General features: G+C 39.1%; 1 protein-coding gene and 1 long non-coding RNA gene across 3 annotated transcripts in view; one reads left to right on the top strand and one right to left on the bottom strand.

Moving 5' to 3' along the window:
* Positions 1–2125, top strand: part of LOC148109172 (uncharacterized) — a 230015-nt gene extending 227890 nt beyond the window's left edge. The window contains exon 5 of the long non-coding RNA XR_015726293.1: positions 1750–2125. This is a non-coding gene — a long non-coding RNA (uncharacterized LOC148109172). The remainder of the gene's footprint in view (positions 1–1749) is intronic.
* Positions 1–13487, bottom strand: part of CLCA2 (chloride channel accessory 2) — a 42948-nt gene extending 29461 nt beyond the window's left edge. Inside the window, exons 1-6 of one of the 2 annotated variants that reach the window (XM_045801359.2) lie at positions 13284–13487; positions 12265–12402; positions 9010–9160; positions 5846–5954; positions 4614–4773; positions 2339–2566 (exon numbers count right to left, since the gene is read on the bottom strand). In XM_045801359.2, coding sequence (XP_045657315.2) covers positions 2339–2566; positions 4614–4773; positions 5846–5954; positions 9010–9160; positions 12265–12402; positions 13284–13469 — 972 coding nt within the window. In that variant the 5' untranslated portion in view covers positions 13470–13487. Of the gene's footprint in view, positions 1–2338; positions 2567–4613; positions 4774–5845; positions 5955–9005; positions 9161–12264; positions 12403–13283 lie in introns of both variants that reach the window. The other variant, XM_087866075.1, reaches the window with a different exon arrangement.
* Positions 13488–14507: the final 1020 nt, after the last annotated feature.

Below are 14507 nucleotides of genomic sequence, written 5' to 3'. Positions count from 1 at the left end.
CATTAGATTGTGAGCATTTTTTAAAGACTTCTTTATTTATTTGAGACGCAAGGGCGGGGGAGGAGCAGAGGGAAAGAATCTCAAGCAGACTCCCCGCTGAGCATGGAGCCTGTTGTGGGGCTCCATCTGATGACCCCGAGATCATGACCTAAGCCAAATTCAAGAGTCGGATGCTTAACCGACTAAGCTACCCAAGTGCTCCAGACTGTGAGCATTTTGAAGCAGAGACTATATTCTGTCAACTCTGCATCCCCCAAGCCAACACAGTACAGGCATCTAATGAATGAATTCCCATGATGGTTCAAGGACAATATTGGCAGGAAAAGGGAAGGAAGTATGTTTTGCTGTGAGTGTTACTTTAGGCTTATTTCTCTTCTACTTCCTTTAGGTCTTCTCTCAAGTGAAACTATCACTTTCACTATTTTTCCTCAATAGAGGCAGCTAGCCAATATAAATTGTCCTGAGACCATATTTTAGAAGATCATGCCCTAGTCAGCTGCAGGTAGGCAAGATTATAAAATTATCCAGATGCTGAATGTATTAGTGATGCTCCTAATATTTCAGAGACAAGCCAAAAAAGGCAAATTTTCCAGGACTACTGATTCAGAGAATACAAGAGGATAAACTCTTCCTTAGGACAAGTACTATCATAAAATAAGAACTACCACTTATGAACCAAAAAGCTTCATATTCATTTCCTCATTTATTCCCCCTCAACAACTTTATGAAGTAGATGGTTGTATGCTGGTAAATGTATTTTAAAAACTGGCTTTCTGAGCACTGGGTGCCTCAGTCAGTTAAGCTTCTGCCTTCAGCTCAGGTTATGATCTCAGGATTCTGGGATAGAGTCCTGCATTGGGCTCCTTGCTCAGCGGGGAGCCTGCTTCTCTCTCTGCCCCTCCCCACTCATGCTCTCTCTCTCTCACATAAATAAAGTCTTAAAAAAAAAAATAAACGACTGGCTTCCTGGCAAATGAAAGAGAGAAGAGAGAGAGGGAGATACCCTGATTTGCTGCAATTGACAATTTCTGTGGGGTAAATACTCCCACCATGGCTGATTTCAAACTGTCACTGTGATGTCACTGAAAGCAGAGTTGGGGAAGAGATGTGTAGTAGTAGACCCATACAGGTACAATAGACCAGAAATAATCTTAAGAGCATAGATCAGAGATCAGCAGACATTTTCAAAAAAGGGCCAGAAAGTTAAGTATTTTAGGCTTGGTGGGCCATACGTTCTCTGTTGCAACTGCTCAGCTCTGCTGTTTCAGCACTAAAGTGGCCATAGGTAAGATGTAAATAAATGTGTGTTGCTGTGTTCCAATACAACTTTATTGATGGACACTGAAATTTAAATTTCATATAATTTTCACATGTCATGAAATATTATTATTTTATTGATTTTTTTTCTAAGCCATTTAAAGAGTAAATCCATTTTTAGCTTCTGGGCTATGCAAAAACAGGTGGTGGGCCATATTTGGCCCATGAACTGTTATTTACTGACTCTGGTTATAGATAATATTAAAAAATAGTAGGAAAAAAATTAGCAAGTAATGAGTTTTAAGCATTTATTATATTTGTTTTAATATATTTTATTTAATTCTAAATCCACATAGTTTAATTTTTAATAATGGCTATATTTAACTACTGGCTTGCAGATTTCCTAAAAATTTAACAATTGACTCCAATGAGCTAGTATAAGTTGGTTCTGTCACAACACTAAAAGCAGGTATTATAATCCCTATTTTACAGATGAGAAAACAGTTCAGGAAGGTTATTTTGCTCCTGGTTAAAGGCAGTAAGTGAAGAAGCCAGGGTTTAAAGCACGTCTGCCTGGAGAGACTAAGCCTTTAACCACTATCTGAGAGTTCTGAGGCTTCTAGGAGTGGGTTTCTGGAAGGCTGTGAGCTTCCTGGATGACAAAGGTATGTTTTTCTATCCATGGTGACATGGAAAATACACACACAATGGATATGCACACTCTTTGCAAACTCACTGTCTCTTACCTCAGGAAGGGATGTGTACCAGTGAGTGAAATATGGCCAGACTGGAGTTTCTCTTACATGTCAGAATTTTGGAAAAGGATCTTGGTTGGAAAAAAGTTGCAATTAGTAGCAAAAAAACAGGGCTTGGGATTATCTGTGGGTTTCATTTATCTGCCTTATCTCAATTCTTGGCCTACATTCTAAATTTGTTCCTCCTGTCCCCAAGAAAAGACGAAATGCACGAATATTCCAGACTTTGGCCTTTCCACCCCTGCCCTTAACCTCTGAAAATGAATTAAAAACTTATAGAAAAAAAATGATGAATGGTTTATAGCCATTTTGGTTCAAAATATTACCTCTGCCATCTTACTGGACACGTCCAGGACTAAACACACCACTTTGTTACCAGCCTGAATAAGGGAGAACACAGGAGGAGGCGGAAGCTCAGTCCCATTTATGGGAAAGCTATGATTAAAGTCAGCAGAGTCTGTGATTACATCCCATGCACTTCTGAGGCTGCACATTTGGTTCTGTAGGTTTGGAGCTTCTTGGTTATGGGTACTTGCATTACAGAATTCAACCACCTAGAAAAAGAACAAAGTCTATCAGAGAGTAAAGGCACTCCTCCCATATTAGACATGCTTCTCCTTCTCAAGCAACTAAAGGTAAAAGGGCATGGTAAGCTGAAACATGAGATATCAGAAGTGCTATAGCAACCCTTTATTACTTCAGGAATGACAATGAGTTTACAAATATACCTTCACACCCTTTGCTTGAAACATTGGCACCCTTGTGGTACTTACGATCAATCGAAATTATAGTCTATTTGTACTTGGATAACAGAGAGCAGACCGTGTATATATATCTTAGTCTTAAGAAAACAAAACAATCTCCCACCTTTTTTAGTATGGTAGCGTGTTAAAGAAAACACTCTAGAAGATGTTATCTCGGTCAGCCTGTTCCTTGGAATTATATTTAATGACCCACCTGCACCTTTATTTATTGATCAGTCAGCATAAATCGATCTAGTTCAAATATTGATCTCGGTAAGAATAGGATAAGGAAAAAAAAACTTAAACCTACTTCCTGATCTTTCTCTCCATTTGGAAATAGAGATATAATTCTTTTAATAATACTAAACATATGTCACCACTTTTTAAAGTATGGTTTGCATTGCAAAGAAATAAGTTACCACCTATTCCCAGTGGCTATATTCCTAGAGTAGATACTTCCTGCTAACAGAGTCATGGGAACTTAGAGCTAGAAGAAACCTTTCCAGTCCCATCCCTAATTTCATAGAAGGGGAAACCAAAGCGCCAGAAGGTTCATAGTTGCTCAAGGACATGGTTTTCTCAGTAGCATGGGGAGACAGGAGTATGACCCATTTTTGTTGTCGTTATTTGTTGGTTTTTAACTCTTCTCTTTCATGACTATGGTTAGAGGACTGTGAAATTTTTTTGACTGGATATTAATGGTTAGGTCTTTCGAAGGATCACACAATGTGGATGAAATACATGGAATTAAGTTGGCTTCCAATATTAAAGCTATAAATTAAAAACGTAATGGATCAGACGAGAAATATGAAAAATCACTTTAAAGTTACATAATGACTTGTAGCCTTGACTAAACCAGACTGAAGAAAAAAAGTTACTTAAAGAAAAGAATGTGTCAATATAAGGGACATTGGTCAGCCGTGGAAACAGAAAACTTCGCAGAGGCACGTGCCCATGGGCTCCCAGCACCGTGGAGGGGAGATGACACACAGACATGAGTTTCAGGTCTTTGTGAAAACGGCTGGATTGATCAGGTCATGCAGCTGATGCCAGGAAGCCTCTCTGTCACTGGTCTCCCTCCTTTCTGATTCCATTCCCTCAAAGCAGGCTTCTGGTGAGAATTTGGCTATTTCATCCTGCTTCCTTCAGAGAAAAAATGAACTGGCTAGAGGATGCAAATATTGGATTCCCATGACAGAGTACTATTTTTAAATACTAATGTAAAAAACAGTGTTCTAGATCCATTAACTAGTCTCTTGCCAATGCAGAATACTGACAAGGTTAAGTTTCTGAACCTACAAAGCTAAGGGTTAGTTGACTTCTCTTGGTAACACCTGGTTCTTTTTTAATTTCTATACTATGCAAAACAAGGGAAAGAGAATTAGGAAACACAATTAAAATAAGAGTGGTTTGCTGCTGCTGCTGCTTCTTCTTCTTCTTCTTCTTCTTCTTCTTCTTCTTCTTCTTTTCTTCTTCTGGTAGAGATGCTGGGGAATGGTTTGCTACTTCAAATGAGATAAATATAATCATGTGTTATATCACTCTTAACGCAATACATTTTCCTCAATACCACCAGATGAGCGGTTTATTTTGAAGTCTCCAGAGCTTCGTTGTTGAATCACTTTCCCCAGAAAGCAAATAATCACTTCTCTAAAGGAATTTTTTTTTTGTGATCATCTTGGGACCTCAATGTTTTTGTTTTATCTGTGAAATAAAAACTAGATGAACTCTAAGGTCCCCGAGCTCTAAAACATAGTGAATCATAATTGTCTTTTTGTTTAAATACTTCGGACGTATCAGTCCATCTTGGGAAGAGATGGCATGTTGTAGGAGTTTGTCATTCCAAGGCCATACTTACAGAAGATAAGCTTTGCATGAACATTATTGATGCAGTTGCATTTTGGGTGCTATTGTATATAAACATACATCCTTCTTTGAAAAGTTTACTAATAATACAGTTTTCTTGGGGGCAAGGGCCTTTTTCACATACAAAAATGCCTGTGATGTCAGATGAACACCTAAAAATAGAAAGAGAAATTGGGTCTATTTCAGAAATACTTATGTTTCTTCTTCATTGGCTCATATAATAATTTGTTCCAAGGCTTGTAGCTTGCTAGATACACATAAAACGTTTTAAAAACTACTCTGTTAAGAAAGTTCATTAATTTAGACATACACTCCATTTTATTTTAAAGCATTTGATCTGGATGAGGAATCCTCTGTTGCCAAGAGTTTTACTAACTAAATAGGGTCGAGGGAAAAGATACCAGGAAATCAACATGAACTTTTGGAGTCCCAAGGAGGTACACGAATGATATCCTGAATCATGGCTTCTTTGAGCTCATTGCCATTAGACAACAGAGCATAAGAGAATGGGGATGTAATGATGATATTTAAACAGATTCTTTCCTAAGTAAGTCATCTCAAATACTACAAATGGGAGTGAAGAATAATACGACCTTTAGAAGAAAAATATCTTCCAACTGATGATCAATTAATAATTGGTCAATGTCTTCCAAGATTAAGCTGAGGGTACATTTTGACTCTAATTCCTGGAAACTATTCATAGATATATATAGATCTGCCTGCATACGTGAAATGACATATATGTAGCATTATGACCTATAGTATTATTGTTAATAACAAAAAATTGGTAACAACCCACTTGTCCAACAATAGGGGACTGGTTGAAAATGAGTGAGATGGTATATCCACACAGTGGGACACTAAGCAATTATTTTTAAGAAAAAAAGAATGAAGAAAAATATATATTCATATTTATTTGGGTTTGCCTGAAGAAATACTAAAAAATAATCAAGAAACTAATAAAAATGTTTACCTAGAGGGGATGAGAAGGAACAGGATAAAGACAATGGCGAGAACAAGATATCTTAGAATATAACTTTTTACATTGTTTTCATATTTGAACCACATAAATATTTACCAACTTTTAAAAAATGAAATAAAATTTAAAAGTTTAAAAAATGAAAGGATCTCTTCCCTGTCTATTAGGTTTTAGCTGCCATTATCAACTCAATTTTAGAGTCAAAAAAAGAAACAATTAATTTTAAACATGAGCAAAGTACCGACCTTGTTACTTTAATTTGATTTTGCCCATTTATGTAGAAAGGTTTCTCATCGTTGTATTCATCGAACACACCCCAACGGAGATGGGCCCATTCATGGACAAATACTCTACCTGTGGAAGAGAGAGCTTTCGTTTTGTGTTCCTGAAATCTCAGGAGTGGGCTTTGCTAACTGGTGAAGATGTAACATCACTTGACTATATATACTCACTACAAAGGGTTGAAATGTAATTCTCTCCCACTTTTCTTTTCTTCACCTTCCATTCCCATCTCCTGCTTTACCCTGTACCATCATGAAAGAGGCACTCTGAAAATATATTTAGTCCTGTAAATGCAGACCAGTGATTTACTTGTTGCATACCTATTTGAAACTAGTGATGAGTCCCACATTCTCTCACTTCCCCGAAAGTGAAGCTGCCTAACATACTTCTTTTGAGCTTCTTACAGGCCTACCATTCAGAATTGGGGGAAGGGAAAGAAGCTTATCTAAGTAAGGTGGACTGAATGCTTACGGTACCCCCTCCACACCCAAATTCATATGTTGAAATCCTAATGCCTCATGTGATGGTATTAAGAAGTAGGGCCTTTGAGAAGTGATTAGGTCACAAAGGTGGAGCCCTCATGAATGGGATTAGTGTCCTTATTAAGAGACCCCAGAGAGCTCCCTCCTCTTTCCACCATGTAAGGACGCAGAGAGGAGATAGTTGTCCACATACCAGGAAGTGGGTACTAGACACCAAATCTGCCAGTGACTCAATCTTGGACTTCCCAGCCTCTGGAACCATGAGAAATAAGTTTCTGTGGTGTATAAGGCACTCAGCCTGTGGTATTCTGTTATAGCAGCCCAAACAGACTAAGACACCAGACAAACAAAGATTTCCTCTTCTTTAGTCTGTATTATCCAAGCATACCTACTATTTTCTTGTAAGTAATCCTCCTCTCTAGAGCAATGATTGAAACCCTGGGGCCAGGGAAGGATGAAGGAGTAAAAAAAGATCATAAACATCCTCTCCAGCTTGGATGGTCAGTTCTCCTTTATTTTATCTCTGATTCTCCATGTTTATATTTGTCTCCAACTCTTGGCTCATGGAAACCCCCATCCTCAGCATTAAATCCTTTATATCTTTATCTCTACTTCTCTAAATCTTGCATTTCCTTCCGTGGTCCAATCAAAACTACTTCCCAGGAGAAGCTTTCTGGACTAACTCCACTCACAAAGTGCATTGTTTCTTTTTTCTGCATTCCTTTAAGTTCTGGGAACCCAGGAAGTGTTTGCAGAGCTGACTGAGGGTGAAGCATGTTGTACAAGTTTTGCACCATGGGACAAAGGAAGGGAGGAGAACTAAGTGGAAAGTATTAAGGGGAAGTTTGTGCCTACTCAGGGAATTTGGAAGTGCGTTGAAATACGTGCCCTCCTTAATACCCATCAACAGGCTAGCCTATCCCCCCACTCCCCTCCCCTTTGTTTCCCAGAGTCCATAGTCTCTCATGGTTCATTTCATGGAACACTACATCAAAAACTAATGATGTACTGTATGGTGACTAACATATCCTAATACAAAAAAATAATTAAAAAAAAAAAGAAGAAGTGCTGGTGAAGTCAGCATCTATTTGTGCAGAGGTTATCAGCACCTGAGAGTTACTGGGGAAAAGATGTTTTTATAAAAAATGTTTTATAAAGTGTGTGTGTGGTTTTTTTTTAAAGATTTTATTTATTTATTTGACTGAGACAGCCAGCGAGAGAGGGAACACAAGCAGGGGGAGTGGGAGAGGAAGAAGCAGGCTCCCAGCGGAGGAGCCTGATGTGGGGCTCGATCCTAGATCACCGGGATCACGCCCTGAGCCGAAGGCAGACGCTTAACGACTACACTACCCAGGCGCCCTATAAAGTGTGTTTTCTACAGGTGTTGCCCCAGTTCCTGCTAGCCATACAGAGGATAATAATATCTAGTTAGATTGAAATGGGAGTAAAGTGAAAACATCATTTGAAAGGCACTACTGTTTGTTAAAATCAGAAACAAAAAAATTAAGCATGGGATAGTTAGCCCGGACCTCTTCATCTGTTCTCTGGACGGTTTTTCCCTCAGATCTCATCCACTAAATGCCAGTCTCCAAACCTATGAGCCTGACTTGTCTCCCAAACTGCAGCCGTCCACATGCACCACAGGCTGAACCTTTCCGCCAGGACAATCTGCTGATCCCCTCAATCAACTTGCCGAGATCCAAACTTGTGGATTTCCCCCTTAAACTGTCCCTTCTACTTCTGACATAAACCAGGTTTATGTTCCTTAATGCTGCCACACACCCCTCTCCCCTTGCCTTTCACTTTGTAGCAGTCAGACCTCTATTTCTCTTTCCTTTCCCTCTGGAATATCTCCCATCACGTGGAGTATTAGAATTAAATAAGATAACATTTGAAAAACATACAGCACAGCACCCAGCACATAGAAAATTCTCATTGTTCTTAATACTCTTTCTTGTCCTCACTTCACTGCCCCTGTTCTTATTCAAGTCTTATTGTCTCCTACCTGGACTTTTAGTTATTCTCCTGATGTTCACTTTCCCTCTCATTGATTTGAGGGAGCCAGATGATCATCATTACACTGCCAGATTCATCTTCTGAAAACACTTTTATGTTGATTTCATTCCTGTGCTCATAAACCTTCAGTGGCAACTTGCTAATTTGGTCTGTCGAGGCTCCCCATCACCTACCCCTATATGCATTTCAGCCTTTTCTTCCACTGCTTCACTACTCACAGTCTCTCTGCACCATCAGTGGGGCTACTGCTCCTGTCTCTCAAACGTGCTCTGCATTCTTCTGCTGCCATTATTTATTCTGCTCTTTGCCCTGTCCTCTCTCATCTTTCCATTTATCAACATTATATTAATCTTGAAGAGCCTCTCCTTTGTGAAGGCTTTTCTGAGCACCCTTAGTGCAAAATGTTCTCTCCTTTCTCCGAATTCTCACCATCTGGGCCACTACACTGGTGTCCGACTTTTTCCGCTCACTTTATCTGTTATCTTTTCATGGGCACGTAGTCTATCTCTCCCCATCCAGATGGTAAGTCCTGAGCAGGTTTCAGGTTCTTTGAGTTGCTTTTCAGCACCAAGCACAGAATATTGTAAATAGTACTGCCCGATGTCTATTTCTGGATTGGTCACACTTACCTCGTGGTCCATAGCCAGCTATTAAGTCATCATTTTGGAGAAAGTTAGATGTGAAATGAATATATTTTCCCTCTTTTCCACACCCTCTGTATTGTAGTGTGTATGGGTCATCTCCATGTGCCCCATACCAGTCAGTCACTATGACATTTGCCTAAAGGAAAAGAAATGCTTTATAATACTTTATGTTGGTGACATAAACATATGCATTTGTTAAAACACTGAACTGTACTCTTATGACCTGTGCATTTTACTGTATGAATTGTATTCCAATTTAACAACAGATTTTTAAGAAGATATGTCTTATAAATAGAGTTTAAAATGCATGCACAGCTAAATATCAATAAAATTATTTGGCACTTTTAAAAGCTTAGCAACTTTCCATGTAGTTTTATTATTTCCATTTGACGTTCCCATTTTTCAGATTAAAATTTTGTCAAAAGCCCACACTGTAAAATTGTGACATTATAAAACCCTACGAAATATAACAAAAATATTTGACTAAATGTTAAGAGTGATGAATGTCATTCAGACTGTTCTGTAAAGTGTCACAGCCTGTTGTGAACAGCCTTCTTTAGGTTACTTCATCAGTACAGGACAATAAGATGTGTTTGTTTTAAGCCTTCTCCTTTCATTCCCAGTATCAATTAGATCAGCAAAGCAGTCATTGGAATGAATTTGTATTTCATCTTGTACCCTGACCATTTCAATTATTATTGCTAAAACACAGTAGTTTAAGCCCAAAACCAAAGAAAATATCTATTCAAGTAACCATCTAGAGATTAAAATTTTATATACAACATTGTTTCTTTTATTTGAAGGAAGAAACATAACATGTTGTCTCAAGACTTGCCCTTAGAAGTATGTTGTTCACTTTTTTTAAACAAAGCTGATTTTAGAACTATAGGTCTAATATGACCCTGTAAATAGATGTCACCCGATCACTATCTGTATCATATGTGGACTGGTTTATGTGTATGTGCATGCACACCCCCTAGTAAGGGAAGGTAATATTTTCATTTTTATTCTCCATTATTTCTACAGTGTTTGATTTCCTTTTGCAGTGAGCATGAATTATTTTTATAATAATTAACACTAATTTTTAGAAAGATAAGAATTCAAGCCTGGGGCTTTGCAAAGCAGCACCTACAGATGTCATGCCCTTGGGTAGCTTTCACATGGACAAAACCTCATTCCTATGTCTAGAAATTTGTCCTAAAGCTAAAAGGACAGAGTGCGTTGCTGGGGATGGAATACTCAGGCTATTTGGCGTTCCAGTCTATTATAGACCGTAGTAATACAGCTCTTACCTACTTTTTCTAACTCTCCCTCCCCTCCCCTGCTTCCTACCTGTGTTTGACTGTGGATTCACAGGGACAGGAACCACCTTGCTTGTCCTTGTGTCCTCCACAGTGCCTAGCATGGCCCCTGCAGACAATGATCATTCACTGTTTGCTTAATTGACATTTGAGGCTAAAGGAATTGGTATCCAACAGATATATAAGCAGCACTCAAGGATTATTCTTTCCTTTAATCTTTAAGTTCAGTAATATTCTCATTTTTATTTTAATTATTTATTTCTTACCCGTCCATTAGGATCAGGAGTACAACCTGGTTTTGATGCTAGTTGTCTCCAATACTTCTTTGTTTCATGGAAGGTCAAATTGATTAATACCATCTGTATAGATAGCTAGAGATGGCAGAGCTTGGTGCAAAGAGCATGGGTTTGGGAAGCAAATAGACATGGATCGAAATTGTGGCTCTGTAATTTACTAACTGTTTGACTTGGGACAAAATACTTTATTTGAGCTTTTGTTTCCTAACTTACGGCAAAAATTTGTGATAGCAACTAATTTAACATTCAGGTGAGAACTAAACAATGTATGTAGAATGCCTGGTGCTTAGTGGAAGCTTAAAAAAACACTGGCTGTCTAGGGGTGCTGAGGTGACTTAGTCCACTAAACATCTGACTCAGTTTCAGCACAGGTCATGATCTCAGGGTCTGAGAGTGAGTCCCACGTGGAGACCCCAGTCAACCCCAGTCAAGCCCTACATCCTGGGCTTAGTGGGGAGTCTGCTTGAGAGTCTCTCTCTCCCTTACCCTCTGCCCTTCCTTGCAAGGCTCGCTTTCTCTTTCTCTCTCTCTCTCTCTCCCCCCTTCTCTCTCAAATAAATAATACATAAATCTTAAAAAACCAAAACACTGGCTCTCTTCCCATTTTATCTCGTTCCTTTCTCTCCTAGCTCCGTGGCCAAGCACTGCCAAATGCATTCATCTGACCATACATCAAATGTTTGAAGAGCCTCTTTAACTTCTTCAGGACACTGGGGTGCTATCTAGATTGCTCTTCCATTCAATTACTGAGAGAGTGACTTCAAGGAAGAGCTAAGAATTAAAACGATCTTAGGAAATTTCATACCAAATGGCACAATGAGGAAAAGGGGAAACTGTATCCCATGTCCCAGCCCTTCTGTCGGAGCTGTGGTTACTGATCTGGAATCTACTCCATTGCTGAAGTCCTGAGGTAAGTGCTCAATGCGTCTGCTCCTGCCCCTTCTGCTAGCTGCCCGGGTTCTTGTTCCCAGTAACTCCAGTCATTTGCCAAATGTATTTAACATTTGTTTATAGCATGCAGACATAATCATGGATGCTTAACTATGATCTGCAGCTTATGAGAGTCCTTCGAAGGTTCAGTTCTTTTTGGTTGGAAAAGAAAAAGTAGCCACTTCTCTCCTTCCCCCTTTCTGCCTTCCTTCTTATCCCATACTCTTCAAAAACAGTGTCCTGGACTTGGACGCATGTAAAATTCTGCTAACTTACACTCTGGCGGGAGAAGTCAGTCATATTTTATAGATTATGTTTCTGTCTGGGCATGCATGTCTACTGCCCCTGACAGGATGGGAAAAGAAAGTTGTCATAATTAGAATTGTTCCCTACACAGCTCATACTTAGTAGGATAAAACCGGCTTTTGGTCCTTAAGGAAACATTTCAAAAAAGTACCCTATAAGTTACAAAGTAAAGAGGCTTTCTGAGAGGCTCCTCGGGTAATGGCATTTTGCTTATTTTTCGTTCCATAATTTGTACTCATTTATTATATTTCCATGTATCTTGTAAATAACAATCTTCCCAATATTAGTTGTATGTTAACATCAAAGACTTGTTTTTGCTTAAGTTCTCACTTTTAAAGTTTGAACGGAGTATGTATTGGTTGGCTTTTCCAGAGTTAAGCTCATATAAGAAAATCCTGAATTCTTACCTTTTCATATAATTCTTGTTTTACTTTGCTGTAATTATTAGCTCTCCATGTTGCAGGTATTAAAATCTTTGTATTTCTGAAAAACACTCTTCTCTTTGTAGCATTGAATAGGTAAAAAGAAGCTTCAGTTATCATTTCCTATAACCAAATAAAAGAAAAGCTTATCTTGGCACTTGTAAATCTTTTATGTTTTGGTTTTCTGATTATACTTGAGTAAGTATCAGTAAAGAATAATGAAAATATTTTAAAGGAGCCCAATTCTTTTAGAGATGGCCTTAGACTTTGGGAAAACTTAGGAGCAAAATAAACCTCAAATGGTTAACTGAAAGAGATTTTAGGACACTAACAGTGAGTCTGGGCTTGCCTATGTAATTTTTCCCAGTTTTGTGAAAGACTTTTAAGCTTTTACCAAACAAATCCCTTTCAAGTCACTCCCGTGGGCATGTTCAAGACCACACCTTATGATGATACTGATTTCTCTAAAGCAATACCAACAGGAGGCTCTTAAGTAATGGAGCTATGATCCTCCTTCACCAAGTTAAGGTGAAAATAATCAATTACTTTACAGAACATTCAGGTGAAAAGAATTTTGCTCTTCGGCACTTCATCCAGACTCTCTGTCTGAGAATTCTCAGCCTCAGGATAGAATCCAACAACTTGATTTTAATAAGCACAATCATGCTTATTCATCAGTCATACATCTGGTCTTTGTTACCACAATGGGTTATTTTTTTAAATTGCTACCCCAAAAACAGTCATGTTAGGAAAGCAAAAAAAGCTAAAAGTGGTAGTAACCAACAAGAACAAATCAAGGAGGGCTAGCTCAACACTCTGAGCCAAGACTGTGCATAATTAAGTGATCAAACTGGCTTGGCCATAATTATAATTTTTGGTGCTTAAAAGAAATGCTGATCTCTTTACAATTCAAATACAGACCGGGTGAAGTTGTTAGCTCTTTAAAGAAGGCTACAATCCTGTTCTAATGGGATAATGGTATTGATTTCACACTTGTCACTTACCTTAATGTTTGAGATGAGGTTCTGATTTTCGGGTACCTGAGGATTGATTGCAATAAGTAGTCCATCGTACCCATTGTCTTGAAGCTGCACTCCAGCTCCCAGGAATAGGAGTTCTGGAATTAGGGCCACCAGGAGAGTCACAAACTTCAGGCTGCCAAGAGGACCCACATTGTCCCTCTGGGTCATGTTGTAGAGAAGCCTCCAGTTCACTCACACTGGTCCTACTGGGTACATTGCACCAGGTTGTCAAGGGGGGAGCTGATACTTTCTTCCTGAACTTGGAAAGTCTTAGACCTTGTGGTGAAGGAGGTGCCTTTTTTGCAAAACCTGGGTGGATCTCTCTGAGACCTGCCTCTACATGTCCTTTTCCTCTAGGCAACACCACACTTGCCTGTTCTGTGGCTGAGCTTCCTTTTGAATCATGGTTGGGCAAGAAATGACTCCTTATTCAGTAAATCTTCTCAGAAGGAAGAGGGAAATAAGACAAAAGGAGCTTGAAAGAGGTAGGCCTGGCTGGCTGGGCTGAGAATCGGAGAATCTGGATTATTCAATCCACTTTCAGCAGAAACACAGAAATCTGTCGTGACTCTTCTCTCCTCATCCTTGACAACCTTCTCCTTCAGTCAGCACAGCAACTTTTCTACTGCACTCAAGTCATTTTTTGTTTGTTGTAAGATTCCCTTGTCTGCTTCTTTAGAATATTTGGAAATCCATCCCACAGCCCGGTCCCTGGGGCCCTTGGGTCATGTCATCTGGGCAAGCTCTCAGCTGATGGAGGAGGGGAAGGTATCAGATGTCCCCCAGGAAGGGCCAAGTGCCAGGAACTTAGATGCCTGTGCAGACCACAGAGGCCTTTATCTCTGCCCTTGCTGCCTTTTCTCCCTGGACCAGGGGAAAGAATAAATTTCTCTTTCAGCAACTCTCTCCTGAGGGCAAGGCTGTGCCTTAGTCTACCTTCCATTTTTCAAGGACCTATCACAGGGTCTGGTATATAGTAGGCGTCAAAAATATTTTACGAGTGATAAATAGTACCTGATAACTACTGAATGTTTTAGAGTTTACAAATGACCCCATATAAATGTCAATTCTCTGATGCAGGCATAATTCTTAGTTCTATTTTTCAATGAAGACACTGAGTCTCAGAAAGATTAAAAATCAGCCAACGGGGAAGGAACTATTATTGTGTGATGAGTTTTATCATGCTTATTTTATGGTTGACAAAAC

This window comes from Ursus americanus, chromosome 12 (assembly GCF_024610735.1).
Source record: "Ursus americanus isolate L20-20 chromosome 12, mUrsAme1.1.p, whole genome shotgun sequence".
Taxonomy (NCBI): domain Eukaryota; kingdom Metazoa; phylum Chordata; class Mammalia; order Carnivora; family Ursidae; genus Ursus; species Ursus americanus.
This window is presented reverse-complemented; position numbering and strand designations above follow the sequence as displayed.